At 50.4% G+C, this 15,705-nt stretch overlaps 1 protein-coding gene across 1 annotated transcript in view; it reads right to left on the bottom strand.

Annotated features, from left to right (window-relative positions):
• The window catches only part of LOC130337937 (tyrosinase-like), a 32,316-nt gene extending 28,523 nt beyond the window's left edge, over window positions 1-3,793 (bottom strand). Inside the window, exons 1-2 of the mRNA XM_056553967.1 lie at window positions 3,002-3,793; window positions 654-864 (exon numbers count right to left, since the gene is read on the bottom strand). Of these exons, the coding sequence (XP_056409942.1) occupies window positions 654-864; window positions 3,002-3,793 (1,003 nt within the window). The remainder of the gene's footprint in view (window positions 1-653; window positions 865-3,001) is intronic.
• Window positions 3,794-15,705: the final 11,912 nt, after the last annotated feature.

Raw genomic sequence — 15,705 nt, 5'->3', positions numbered from 1 at the left:
GTGGGGGAAATTCATAAGGAACTGTAAGTTTTTGGGGGTTTGATTTTTACACAGAGCACTTTACAGAGAATGTGTCATTTTTACCATATTCTGTAGGTCAATGCGATTAAAACAATCCCAAATTAATAACGTTTTTTCTATTTTTTCATTAAAAAAAAAGTAAACAGAATGCGGAAAATTGACCCCAATAACTTTTAAATTTTTCAGTTTACTTTGAAGTTTGAGGGTAATTTTTTGCGCTGTGATCTGTAGTTTTTTATTGGCACCATTATTGTTTTTGAGCAATGTTTTTTAATATTTTTCTCTTATATATGATGTGACCAAAAGTGTATTCACTGCATGGGATCAATAACATATTTGAATAATTCTCAAGGGTTAATGGTGGGGAGCGGCTGCTGGATTGATGCTCCCCCTCTTTATTAGTGAGTGTCCACCTTCTGATCGCAGCCGGCACTCGCCACTATGAAGCCAGCATAGTTTTAGTTTTTCCCAACAAATTTTTTTTTGTTTTACCATAGAGTTTGTGTTTGTGGAGGATAGAAGGAAAATGCAAAAATGAAAATTAGCCTCGCCCTCAAAGGGTTAAGAAAAATGCTAGTCCCGCGTGTTGTTAAACAAGCTGTTATGGTGTTTATAACGCTGCCGCTTCTTACCTTCTAGGCAGTTTCGGAAGCTCTGTCTGGATTGTGCGGTGTACGGCCTGGTGTCGTAGCTGGTTAGGTCCAGGCAGCGCTGTATATCCAGAGCACCTGGTTTATCAAAGCCCGGTGCCGCGCCGGGGTTCCGGTAAATCGATGGACGTTCACAGGTATTGTCGGACATTAAACAATATGTTGCTTCATAATCAAAATTTCCACAAACCATCTAGAAAATAAAATAAATGTTTGTTATCCTCCTCCTTGTGCCAGAGACATCATTAGATTTTTATGACTGCAGAGTATGGATGGGCATTGTCTAAATCACTGACTGTAAGGATCTTACTAGAGTGAGGAATGGTAGCTGCTCGTGCATCTGTAGAGGATGATGATACTGTCCTGTGATCCCAGCAGCCTCTGCCCTAACTGTGTCTGTAGAGGAAGATGATACTGCCCTGTGATCCCAGCAGCCTCTGCCCTAACTGTGTCTGTAGAGGAAGATGATACTTCCCTGTGATCCCAGCAGCCTCTGCACTAACTGTGTCTGTAGAGGAAGATGATACTGCCCTGTGATCCCAGCAGCCTCTGCACTAACTGTGTATGTAGAGGAAGATGATACTGCCCTGTGATCCCAGCAGCCTCTGCACTAACTGTGTCTGTAGAGGAAGATGATACTGTCCTCTGATCCCAGCAGCCTCTGCGCTGTGTCTGTAGAGGGAGCTGATACTGTCCTGTGATCCCAGCAGCCTCTGCACTAACTGTGTATGTAGAGGAAGATGATACTGCCCTGTGATCCCAGCAGCCTCTGCACTAACTGTGTCTGTAGAGGAAGATGATACTGTCCTGTGATCCCAGCAGCCTCTGCACGAATTGTGTGGCTGTAGAGGAAGATGATACTGCCCTGTGATCCCAGCAGCCTCTGCACTAACTGTGTCTGTAGAGGAAGCTGATACTGTCCTGTGATCCCAGCAGCCTCTGCACTAACTGTGTCTGTAGAGGGAGCTGACACTGTCCTGTGATCCCAGCAGCCTCTGCGCTGTGTCTGTAGAGGGAGCTGATACTGTCCTGTGATCTCAGCAGCCTCTGCACTAATTGTGTGGCTGTAGAGGAAGATGATACTGCCCTGTGATTCCAGCAGCCTCTGCACTAACTGTGTCTGTAGAGGAAGATGATACTGTCCTGTGATCCCAGCAGCCTCTGCACTAACTGTGTATGTAGAGGGAACTGATACTGTCCTGTGATCCCAGCAGCCTCTGCGCTGTGTCTGTAGAGGGAGCTGATACTGTCATGTGATCCCAGCAGCCTCTGCACTAACTGTGTCTGTAGAGGGAGCTGATGCCTCTGCACTAATTGTGTGGCTGTAGAGGAAGATGATACTGCCCTGTGATTCCAGCAGCCTCTGCACTAACTGTGTTTGTAGAGGAAGATGATACTGTCCTGTGATCCCAGCAGCCTCTGCACGAATTGTGTGGCTGTAGAGGAAGATGATACTGCCCTGTGATCCCAGCAGCCTCTGCACTAACTGTGTCTGTAGAGGAAGCTGATACTGTCCTGTGATCCCAGCAGCCTCTTCACTAACTGTGTCTGTAGAGGGAGCTGACACTGTCCTGTGATCCCAGCAGCCTCTGCAATGTGTCTGTAGAGGGAGTTGATACTGTCCTGTGATCCCAGCAGCCTCTGCACTAATTGTGTGGCTGTAGAGGAAGATGATACTGCCCTGTGATTCCAGCAGCCTCTGCACTAACTGTGTCTGTAGAGGAAGATGATACTGTCCTGTGATCCCAGCAGCCTCTGCACTAACTGTGTCTGTAGAGGGAGCTGATACTGTCCTGTGATCCCAGCAGCCTCTGCACTAACTGTGTCTGTAGAGGGAGCTGATGCCTCTGCACTAATTGTGTGGCTGTAGAGGAAGATGATACTGCCCTGTGATTCCAGCAGCCTCTGCACTAACTGTGTCTGTAGAGGAAGATGATACTGTCCTGTGATCCCAGCAACCTCTGCACTAATTGCGTGTGAGTGTAATGTAATCTACAATGGCCAGGATTGGGCTGCAACGTCACTGATCAAATCCCCAGTAATATGATATAACCCCATTTATCTGCCCCTTAGTGCATTATATAACCCTATCTATTTGCACCTGTAATGTATGATAGACTGCCTGTAGAGCTCAGAGATCACATTATATCATACTCTATAGGGCAGATAAATGGGAGTGTTATGAGGTATTTAGGGCAGAATGATTGGGCTATAGGTTGTGAAGCCTTCTCGAATGCATTGTATCTAGAACATTCTTTCTGGGGCCAAATAATGGGTGGAGATGTGTGACCTTCTAGAGGTGGCCATTTCTGGAGCCTCCCCAGACTCACCTTCCAGTGGGAGAAGATGCTGTTTTTGTTGATTTGCCCCTTGTTGTTGTTGCCCCCGAGCATTTCATCAGTGCACACCGAGCAGTTTGGGTCTCTCCCCCAGTCATAATACGGCAGAGCAAAGGATGGATCGTTCATGCATTTCTGAATACTTTTCTCCAGATACAACAGATAAAGGCGGTGCCAGGTGAGGAAGCCGCTGCTGCCGTGCGCGTAGTTTAAGATGACGTTTTCCTGGGTGTTGTTGATGAACGGTTTTGTGGCGTAATAATGGATAAAACACCAGATGTCATAATAGGAGGCGTCTCTGAAATCGAAGGTCGATGAGCGGAAGCGATCCCCTGATACCAGGATGCTGGAGTCCGGGTCTATTTTGGTTTTGCAGTAATTTATCTGGGCGAAAAGGAGTTCCCGTTCCCGCGGGCTCATCTGCCGAACGTCTCTTCTCATAACAGTGATTGTTTTTTCACAATTATCGCCGTCTCGGTTTAACGCACAACCACCACAGTTGAAGCCGTCAAAATTTTCTTTACATTGACACATATAAGTGAAATAATATCCCGGAAAATTATGTCTGTCATCTAAATTCACATTGGGGACTTCAACGGCTCTGCTGCTCGGAACGGGCAAACAACTCCCCCTGTTGAAGGCCGCTCCGCACTGAGACCCATTGAACATAGGGCAGCACACCACCGGGAACTTGGTTACGCCCTTGACGCACTCTTTGGGGAAGATAAGTCTTGCATCTGCAGCAGCAGCGAGGCCCAGCAGGACCACACCAAGAACTAGCATCTTATCGGAGATCTGCAGGAAAGACAAAGACAGGGACCTGATGGGCACAAAGGGGTATAGAAAATATCGAAAGGATACACCTAGGCCACTAAGCCTCACCTCCACAAGGTCCTGGCTGGGGCCTTCACCTCCCACAAGGTCCTGGCTGGGGCCTTCACCTCCCACAAGGTCCTGGCTGGGGCCTTCACCTCCCACAAGGTCCTGGCTGGGGCCTTCACCTCCCACAAGGTCCTGGCTGGGGCCTTCACCTCCCACAAGGTCCTGGCTGGGGCCTTCACCTCCCACAAGGTCCTGGCTGGGGCCTTCACCTCCCACAAGGTCCTGGCTGGGGCCTTCACCTCCCACAAGGTCCTGGCTGGGGCCTTCCCCTCCCACAAGGTCCTGGCTGGGACCTTCCCCTTCCACAAGGTCCTGGCTGGGGCCTTCACCTCCCACAAGGTCCTGGCTGGGGCCTTCACCTCCCACAAGGTCCTGGCTGGGGCCTTCACCTCCCACAAGGTCCTGGCTGGGGCCTTCCCCTCCCACAAGGTCCTGGCTGGGACCTTCCCCTTCCACAAGGTCCTGGCTGGGGCCTTCACCTCCCACAAGGTCCTGGCTGGGGCCTTCACCTCCCACAAGGTCCTGGCTGGGGCCTTCACCTCCCACAAGGTCCTGGCTGGGGCCTTCACCTCCCACAAGGTCCTGGCTGGGGCCTTCACCTCCCACAAGGTCCTGGCTGGGGCCTTCACCTCCCACAAGGTCCTGGCTGGGGCCTTCCCCTCCCACAAGGTCCTGGCTGGGGCCTTCCCCTCCCACAAGGTCCTGGCTGGGACCTTCCCCTTCCACAAGGTCCTGGCTGGGGCCTTCACCTCCCACAAGGTCCTGGCTGGGGCCTTCACCTCCCACAAGGTCCTGGCTGGGGCCTTCACCTCCCACAAGGTCCTGGCTGGGGCCTTCACCTCCCACAAGGTCCTGGCTGGGGCCTTCACCTCCCACAAGGTCCTGGCTGGGGCCTTCACCTCCCACAAGGTCCTGGCTGGGGCCTTCACCTCCCACAAGGTCCTGGCTGGGAACTTCCCCTCCCACAAGGTCCTGGCTGGGGCCTTCACCTCCCACAAGTTCCTGGCTGGGGCCTTCACCTCCCACAAGGACCTGGCTGGGGCCTTCACCTCCCACAAGGTCCTGGCTGGGGCCTTCACCTCCCACAAGGTCCTGGCTGGGGCCTTCACCTCCCACAAGGTCCTGGCTGGGGCCTTCACCTCCCACAAGGTCCTGGCTGGGACCTTGACCTCCCACAAGGTCCTGTCTGGGGCCTTCACCTCCCACAAGGTCCTGGCTGGGACCTTCACCTCCCACAAGGTCCTGTCTGGGGCCTTCACCTCCCACAAGGTCCTGTCTGAGGCCTTCACCTCCTACAAGGTCCTTGTTGAGGGCTTCACCTCCCACAAGGTCCTGGCTGGGACCTTCACCTCCCACAAGGTCCTGGCTGGGGCCGTCACCACCTACAGGTCTCAGGCTGGGGCGATGATAAAAGTATTTTTCAATATCAGATAATAACCAAGGTAATTAAGTACATGCCACATGCTCACCAATTGTCAAAGGATAATCTGTCTATAGATTAGACAACAATGACTCACTATATACTATTTCAGAATAGTCACGTCGAGACTTCAGAGAAGCACCATACATGGATGGTTAGTAGTATCCAATCAGATAACAATGTAGCAATGACACCCACAAGTTAAATATATATTCAGCCAATCCACTAGGAGGAGATATATACTTTTAATAAACTATATTTATGGATAGTAGAGACATGATCAATTAGGATAAACACGCCCATATTTATAAAGGACACACCTACAATCATAATGGTCACACCCATCATTTGAGCATAAGTTGCTCCAGAGAAAGCCAGGATAGAGGGAGGAACGGACGAGTGTCTCCAAGGACATCCTGTACAGCTCCAGCACGAGGAGGATGACAGCTAGAGGAAGCTAACAGAGGCGGCCATCTTAAAAGGACATTTCAAGATGGATCCCGCACACTGGATATAGTACTAAGGAAGAAATCCCAGCTGGTGAGACAAGATTTATGGATAAGTCTACATAACCTTACTACATTATTGACTTATGCTAAGGACAACCTTTATATAAAGATTTCTTGTTTTATGTACTTTCTGCCATGATGTCAAGAAGATAACAATAAATATGTTTTTTTTTTTTTATACAAACAAAGAGCTTACTCTCTCCATGGTCAGACCGGTTATATTTAAGCGTTCCAGTTATAACAGGCTTTCACCGCCTATAGGTTCCTGGCTGGGGCTGTCACTGCCTACAGGTTCCTGGCTGGGGCTGTCGCCGCCTACAGGTTCCTGGCTGGGGCTGTCACCGCCTACAGGTTCCTGGCTGGGGCTGTCACTGCCTACAGGTTCCTGGCTGGGGCTGTCGCCGCCTACAGGTTCCTGGCTGGGGCTGTCACCGCCTACAGGTTCCTGGCTGGGGCTGTCACTGCCTACACTTTCCTGGCTGGGGCTGTCACCGCCTACAGGTTCCTGGCTGGGGCTGTCACTGCCTACAGGTTCCTGGCTGGGGCTGTCACTGCCTACAGGTTCCTGGCTGGGGCTGTCACTGCCTACAGGTTCCTGGCTGGGGCTGTCACTGCCTACCGGTTCCTTGCTGGGGCTGCCACTGGCTACAGGTTCCTGGCTGGGGCTGTCACCGCCTACAGATTCCTGGCTGTGGCTGTCACAGCCTACAGGTTCCTGGCTGGGGCTGTCTCCACCTACAGGTTCCTGGATGGGGCTGCCGCTGCCTACAGTTTCCTGGCTGGGGCTGTCACCGCCTACAGGTTCCTGGCTGGGGCTGTCAACGCCTATAGGTTCCTGGCTGAGGCTGTCACCCCCTACAGGTTCCTGGCTGGGGCTGTCGCCGCCTACAGGTTCCTGGCTGGGGCTGTCACTGCCTACAGGTTCCTGACTGGGGCTGTCACTGCCTACAGGTTCCTGGCTGGGGCTGTCACCGCCTACAGGTTCCTGGCTGGGGCTGTCGCCGCCTACAGGTTCCTGGCTGGGGCTGCCGCAGCCTACAGTTTCCTGGCTGGGGCTGTCACCGCCTACAGGTTCCTGGCTGGGGCTGTCACTTCCTACAGGTTCCTGACTGGGGCTGTCACCGCCTACAGGTTCCTGGCTGGGGCTGTCACTGCCTACAGGTTCTTGGCTGGGGCTGTCACTGCCTACAGGTTCCTGGCTGGGGCTGTCACTGCCTACAGGTTCTGGCTGAGGCTGTCACTGCCTACAGGTTCCTGGCTGAGGCTGTCTACACCTACAGGTTCCTGGCTGGGGCTGCCGCCGCCTACAGTTTCCTGGCTGGGGCTGTCACCGCCTACAGGTTCCTGGCTGGGGCTGTCAACACCTATAGGTCCTTGGCTGAGGCTTTCACCACCTACAGGTTCCTGGCTGGGGCTGCCGCAGCCTACGATTTCCTGGCTGGGGCTGTCGCCGCCTACAGGTTCCTGGCTGGGGCTGTCACTGCCTACAGGTTCCTGGCTGGGGCTGTCACCGCCTACAGGTTCCTGGCTGGGGCTGTCACTGCCTACAGGTTCCTGGCTGGGGCTGTCACTGCCTACAGGTTCCTGGCGGGGGGCTTTCACTGCCTACAGGTTCCTGGCTGGGGCTGTCACTGCCTACAAGTTCCTGGCTGGGGCTGTCACTGCCTACAGGTTCCTGGCTGGGGCTGTCACGCCCTACAGGTTCCTGGCTGGGGCTGTCACGCCCTACAGGTTCCTGGCTGGGGCTGTCTACAACTACAGGTTCCTGGCTGGGGCTGCCGCCGCCTACAGTTTCCTGGCTGGGGCTGTCACCGCCTACAGGTTCCTGGCTGGGGCTGTCAACACCTATAGGTCCTTGGCTGAGGCTGTCACCACCTACAGGTTCCTGGCTGGGGCTGCCGCCACCTACAGTTTCCTGGCTGGGGCTGTCACCGCCTACAGGTTCCTGGCTGGGGCTGTCGTCGCCTACAGGTTCCTGGCTGGGGATGTCACTGCCTACAGGTTCCTGGCTGGGGCTGCCGCCGCCTACAGTTTCCTGGCTGGGGCTGTCACCGCCTACAGGTTCCTGGCTGGGGCTGTCACCGCCTACAGGTTCCTGGCTGGGGCTGTCACCGCCTACAGGTTCCTGGCTGAGGCTGTCACCACCTACAGGTTCCTGGCTGGGGCTGTCACTGCCTACAGGTTCCTGGCTGGGGCTGCCGCCGCCTACAGTTTCCTGGCTGGGGCTGTCACTGCCTACAGGTTCCTGGCTTGGGCTGTCACCGCCTACAGGTTCCTGGCTGGGGCTGTCACTGCCTACAGGTTCCTGGCTGGGGCTGTCACCGCCTACAGGTTCCTGGCTGAGGCTGTCACCACCTACAGGTTCCTGGCTGAGGCTGTCACCACCTACAGGTTCCTGGCTGGGGCTGTAACCTCAGACTGAGTCCTGGATACTATGGGTGGTCACCATCTTTTGGGCTGGGGCTGATCTGTGAGGGAAATACTATAATTATACAATAACTTATCATAAAGAATGAAGGGAACGTCTTATACAAAGGGAAATGATTCCAGTGTGGAACCAATGGACCTTAACCATGGACGACCAACCCGTGTCTGACAGTTCATTCGTGTAGACAGATTTATTGTCTGTGTCCAGTCACCCCCATCTCCTCAGACAAGTTATGACCCTTCACCTCTCCATCATCTCCTCTGACAAGTTATGACCCTTCACCTCTCCATCTCCTCAGACAAGTTATGACCCTTCACCTCTCCATCATTTCCTCAGACAAGTTATGACCCTTCACCTCTCCATCTCCTCAGACAAGTTATGACCCTTCACCTCTCCATCATCTCCTCAGACAAGTTACGACCCTTCACCTTTCCACCCCCATCTCCTCTGACAAGTTATGACCCTTCACCTCTCCATCACCATCTCAGACAAGTTATGACCCTTCACCTCTCCATCATCTCCTCTGACAAGTTATGACCCTTCACCTCTCCATCACCATCTCAGACGCGTCATGACCCTTCACCTCTCCATCACCATCTCAGACAAGTTATGACCCTTCACCTTTCCATCTCCTCAGACAAGTTAAGACCCTTCACCTCTCCATCATCATCTCAGACGCGTCATGACCCTTCACCTCTCCATCATCTCCTCTGACAAGTTATGACCCTTCACCTCTCCATCACCATCTCAGACAAGTTATGACCCTTCACCTCTCCATCACCATCTCAGACAAGTTATGACCCTTCACCTCTCCATCTCCTCAGACAAGTTATGACCCTTCACCTCTCCATTTCCTCAGACAAGTTATGACCCTTCACCTCTCCATCTCCTCAGACAAGTTATGACCCTTCACCTCTCCATCTCCTCAGACAAGTTATGACCCTTCACCTCTCCATCACCATCTCAGACAAGTTATGACCCTTCACCTCTCCATCTCCTCTGACAAGTTATGACCCTTCACCTCTCCATCACCATCTCAGACAAGTTATGACCCTTCACCTCTCCATCACCATCTCAGACAAGTTATGACCCTTCACCTCTCCATCTCCTCAGACAAGTTATGACCCTTCACCTCTCCATTTCCTCAGACAAGTTATGACCCTTCACCTCTCCATCTCCTCAGACAAGTTATGACCCTTCACCTCTCCATCTCCTCAGACAAGTTATAACCCTTCACCTCTCCATCTCCTCAGACAAGTTATGACCCTTCACCTCTCCACCCCCATCTCCTCTGACAAGTTATGACCCTTCACCTCTCCATCACCATCTCAGACAAATTATGACCCTTCACCTCTCCATCACCATCTCAGACAAATTATGACCCTTCACCTCTCCATCACCATCTCAGACAAGTTATGACCCTTCACCTCTCCATCATCTCCTCTGACAAGTTATGACCCTTCACCTCTCCATCACCATCTCAGACAAATTATGACCCTTCACCTCTCCATCACCATCTCAGACAAGTTATGACCCTTCACCTTTCCATCTCCTCAGACAAGTTAAGACCCTTCACCTCTCCATCATCATCTCAGACGCGTCATGACCCTTCACCTCTCCATCACCATCTCAGACAAGTTATGACCCTTCACCTCTCCATCTCCTCAGACAAGTTATGACCCTTCACCTCTCCATTTCCTCAGACAAGTTATGACCCTTCACCTCTCCATCTCCTCAGACAAGTTATGACCCTTCACCTCTCCATCATCTCCTCAGACAAGTTATGACCCTTCACCTCTCCATCTCCTCAGACAAGTTATGACCCTTCACCTCTCCATTTCCTCAGACAAGTTATGACCCTTCACCTCTCCATCTCCTCAGACAAGTTATGACCCTTCACCTCTCCATCATCTCCTCAGACAAGTTATGACCCTTCACCTCTCCATCATCTCCTCAGACAAGTTACGACCCTTCACCTCTCCACCCCCATCTCCTCTGACAAGTTATGACCCTTCACCTCTCCATCACCATCTCAGACAAGTTATGACCCTTCACCTCTCCATCATCTCCTCTGACAAGTTATGACCCTTCACCTCTCCATCACCATCTCAGACAAATTATGACCCTTCACCTCTCCATCACCATCTCAGACAAGTTATGACCCTTCACCTTTCCATCTCCTCAGACAAGTTATGACCCTTCACTTCTCCATCACCATCTCAGACAAGTTATGACACTTCACCTCTCCATCATCTCCTCTGACAAGTTATGACCCTTCACCTCTCCATCACCATCTCAGACAAGTTATGACCCTTCACCTCTCCATCTCCTCAGACAAGTTAAGACCCTTCACCTCTCCATCACCATCTCAGACGCGTCATGACCCTTCACCTCTCCATCACCATCTCAGACAAGTTATGACCCTTCACCTCTCCATTTCCTCAGACAAGTTATGACCCTTCACCTCTCCATCTCCTCAGACAAGTTATGACCCTTCACCTCTCCATCTCCTCAGACAAGTTATGACCCTTCACCTCTCCATCTCCTCAGACAAGTTATAACCCTTCACCTCTCCATCTCCTCAGACAAGTTATGACCCTTCACCTCTCCATCTCCTCAGACAAGTTATAACCCTTCACCTCTCCATCTCCTCAGACAAGTTATGACCCTTCACCTCTCCATCATCTCCTCAGACAAGTTACGACCCTTCACCTCTCCACCCCCATCTCCTCTGACAAGTTATGACCCTTCACCTCTCCATCACCATCTCAGACAAGTTATGACACTTCACCTCTCCATCATCTCCTCTGACAAGTTATGACCCTTCACCTCTCCATCACCATCTCAGACAAGTTATGACCCTTCACCTCTCCATCTCCTCAGACAAGTTAAGACCCTTCACCTCTCCATCACCATCTCAGACGCGTCATGACCCTTCACCTCTCCATCACCATCTCAGACAAGTTATGACCCTTCACCTCTCCATCTCCTCAGACAAGTTATGACCCTTCACCTCTCCATTTCCTCAGACAAGTTATGACCCTTCACCTCTCCATTTCCTCAGACAAGTTATGACCCTTCACCTCTCCATCTCCTCAGACAAGTTATGACCCTTCACCTCTCCATCTCCTCAGACAAGTTATGACCCTTCACCTCTCCATCTCCTCAGACAAGTTATAACCCTTCACCTCTCCATCTCCTCAGACAAGTTATGACCCTTCACCTCTCCATCATCTCCTCAGACAAGTTACGACCCTTCACCTCTCCACCCCCATCTCCTCTGACAAGTTATGACCCTTCACCTCTCCATCACCATCTCAGACAAGTTATGACCCTTCACCTCTCCATCATCTCCTCTGACAAGTTATGACCCTTCACCTCTCCATCACCATCTCAGACAAATTATGACCCTTCACCTCTCCATCACCATCTCAGACAAGTTATGACCCTTCACCTTTCCATCTCCTCAGACAAGTTAAGACCCTTCACCTCTCCATCATCATCTCAGACGCGTCATGACCCTTCACCTCTCCATCACCATCTCAGACAAGTTATGACCCTTCACCTCTCCATCTCCTCAGACAAGTTATGACCCTTCACCTCTCCATTTCCTCAGACAAGTTATGACCCTTCACCTCTCCATCTCCTCAGACAAGTTATGACCCTTCACCTCTCCATCTCCTCAGACAAGTTATGACCCTTCACCTCTCCATCTCCTCAGACAAGTTATGACCCTTCACCTCTCCATCTCCTCAGACAAGTTATAACCCTTCACCTCTCCATCTCCTCAGACAAGTTATGACCCTTCACCTCTCCATCTCCTCAGACAAGTTATAACCCTTCACCTCTCCATCTCCTCAGACAAGTTATGACCCTTCACCTCTCCATCTCCTCAAACAAGTTATGACCCTTCACCTCTCCATCACCATCTCAGAAAAGTAATGACCCTTCACCTCTCCATCACCATCTCAGAAAAGTTATGACCCTTCACCTCTCCATCATCCCCATCTCCTCAGACAAGTTACGACCCTTCACCTCTCCATCATCATCTCAGAAAAGTTATGACCCTTCACCTCTCCATCTCCTCAGACAAGTTATAACCATTCACCTCTCCATCACCTCCATCTCCTCAGACAAGTTATGACCCTTCACCTCTCCATCATCTCTTCAGACAAGTTACGACCCTTCACCTCTCCATCTCCTCAGACAAGTTACGACCCTTCATCTCTCCATCTCCTCAGACAAGTTATGACCCTTCACCTCTCCATCACCTCCATCTCCTCTGACAAGTTATGACCCCTCACCTCTTAATCATCATCTCCTCAGACAAGTAATGACCCTTCACCTCTCCATCCTCATCTCAGACAAGTTATGACCCTTCACCTCTTCATCATCTCCTCAGACAAGTTATGACCCTTCACCTCTCCATCTCCTCAGACAAGTTATGACCCTTCACCTCTCCATCATCATCTCCTCAGACAAGTTATGACCCTTCACCTCTCCATCTCCTCAGACAAGTTATGACCCTTCACCTCTCCATCACCTCCATCTCCTCAGACAAGTTATGAACCTTCACCTCTCCATCACCATCTCCTCAGACAAGTTATGACCCTTCACCTCTCCATCACCATCTCCTCAGAAGAGTAATGACCCTTCACCTCTCCATCTCCTCTGACAAGTTATGACCCTTCACCTCTCCATCTCCTCAGACAGGTTATGGCCCTTCACCTCTCCATCCCCATCTCCTCAGACAAGTTACGACCCTTCACCTCTCCATCACCATCTCCTCTGAGAAGTTATGACCCTTCATCTCTCCATCTCCTCAGACAAGTTATGACCCTTCACCTCTCCATCTCCTCAGACAAGTAATGACCCTTCACCTCTCCATCACCATCTCCTCAGACAAGTTACGACCCTTCACCTCTCCATCATCATCTCAGACAAGTTATGACCCTTCACCTCTCCATCACCTCCATCTCCTCAGACAAGTTATGACCCTTCACCTCTCCATCACCTCCATCTCCTCAGACAAGTTATGACCCTTCACCTCTCCATCACCATCTCCTTAGAAGAGTAATGACCCTTCACCTCTCCATCATCATCTCCTCAGACAAGTTATGACCCTTCACCTCTCCATCACCATATCCTCAGACAAGTTATGACCCTTCACCTCTCCATCATCATCTCCTCAGACAGGTTATGACCCTTCACCTCTCCATCACAATCTCCTCAGGCAAGTTATGACCCTTCACCTCTCCATCATCTCCTCAGACAAGTTATGACCCTTCACCTCTCCATCATCCCCATCTTCTCAGACAGGTTATGACATTATACGGGCACCCTGTGGTGTGGATCACCCGGTGATGTGGGGCACCTTGTCACCTCAGTATCTGGGCACTGATGAGGTGGACGCTGTTCAGTAGGAGTAGACACCTGGGCATCTCTCTAGCCATTACCCCATCTCCATGCAGAGAACATACCTGCCTTATGGTCTGTGAGGGCGCTCTGTGCAGGAGGTGGAGGGCACTGCCAGTATTTATCTACCAGAGAACATACCTGCCTTATGGTCTGTGAGGGCGCTCTGTACAGGAGGTGGAGGGCACTGCCAGTATTTATCTACCAGAGAACATACCTGCCTTATGGTCTGTGAGGGCGCTCTGTACAGGAGGTGGAGGGCACTGCCAGTATTTATCTACCCAGTGAAGAAGCTTCAGGAAGATCCAAAATGCAAATAAAATCTTCTTCCTAATGTCAGAGGGAAAAACCATTCATCTGAGCCAAGGCGGAAGATTGTTCGTGCATCATCCGGGATGAGTGGACTCTGTGGATTTCCTGGGTGAAGAGTGTACGGCAGGTAGGTCCTGTATACACTACAGCAGGTGCGAGTACTATAATATATACAGTGGGGCAAAAAAGTATTTAGTCAGCCCCCAATTGTACCCGTTCTCCCCCTTATAAAGATGAGGCTGTAATTATCATTATAGGTTATAACCAACTATGAGACAGAATGAGAGAAATCCATAAATCCCATTGTCTGATTATTATAGGATTTATCTGCAAATTATGGTGGAAAATAAGTATTTGGTCAATAAGAAAAGTTCATCTCAATACTTTATTATATCCCCTTTGTTGGTAATGACAGAGGTCACATGATTTCTGTCTTCACAAGGTTCTCACACACTGTTGGTAATGACAGAGGTCACATGTTTTCTGTCTTCACAAGGTTCTCACACACTGTTGGTAATGACAGAGGTCACATGTTTTCTGTCTTCACAAGGTTCTCACACACTGTTGGTAATGACAGAGGTCACATGATTTCTGTCTTCACAAGGTTCTCACACTGTTGGTAATGACAGAGGTCACATGATTTCTGTCTTCACAAGGTTCTCACACTGTTGGTAATGACAGAGGTCACATGATTTCTGTCTTCACAAGGTTCTCACACACTGTTGGTAATGACAGAGGTCACATGTTTTCTGTCTTCACAAGGTTCTCACACTGTTGGTAATGACAGAGGTCACATGTTTTCTGTCTTCACAAGGTTCTCACACACTGTTGGTAATGACAGAGGTCACATGATTTCTGTCTTCACAAGGTTCTCACACTGTTGGTAATGACAGAGGTCACATGATTTCTGTCTTCACAAGGTTCTCACACTGTTGGTAATGACAGAGGTCACATGTTTTCTGTCTTCACAAGGTTCTCACACACTGTTGGTAATGACAGAGGTCACATGATTTCTGTCTTCACAAGGTTCTCACACTGTTGGTAATGACAGAGGTCACATGTTTTCTGTCTTCACAAGGTTCTCACACTGTTGGTAATGACAGAGGTCACATGTTTTCTGTCTTCACAAGGTTCTCACACTGTTGGTAATGACAGAGGTCACATTTTTCTGTCTTCACAAGGTTCTCACACACTGTTGGTAATGACAGAGGTCACATGATTTCTGTCTTCACAAGGTTCTCACACTGTTGGTAATGACAGAGGTCACATGATTTCTGTCTTCACAAGGTTCTCACACTGTTGGTAATGACAGAGGTCACATGTTTTCTGTCTTCACAAGGTTCTCACACACTGTTGGTAATGACAGAGGTCACATGATTTCTGTCTTCACAAGGTTCTCACACACTGTTGGTAATGACAGAGGTCACATGTTTTCTGTCTTCACAAGGTTCTCACACACTGTTGGTAATGACAGAGGTCACATGTTTTCTGTCTTCACAAGGTGCTCACACACTGTTGGTAATGACAGAGGTCACATGTTTTCTGTCTTCACAAGGTTCTCACACACTGTTGGTAATGACAGAGGTCACATGATTTCTGTCTTCACAAGGTTCTCACACACTGTTGGTAATGACAGAGGTCACATGTTTTCTGTCTGCACAAGGTTCTCACACTGTTGGTAATGACAGAGGTCACATGTTTTCTGTCTTCACAAGGTTCTCACACACTG

Source organism: Hyla sarda, unplaced genomic scaffold, assembly GCF_029499605.1.
Source record: "Hyla sarda isolate aHylSar1 unplaced genomic scaffold, aHylSar1.hap1 scaffold_510, whole genome shotgun sequence".
NCBI lineage: Eukaryota > Metazoa > Chordata > Amphibia > Anura > Hylidae > Hyla > Hyla sarda.
The sequence above is the reverse complement of the archived record's forward strand: the minus strand, read 5'-3'. Positions and strand labels throughout refer to the sequence as shown.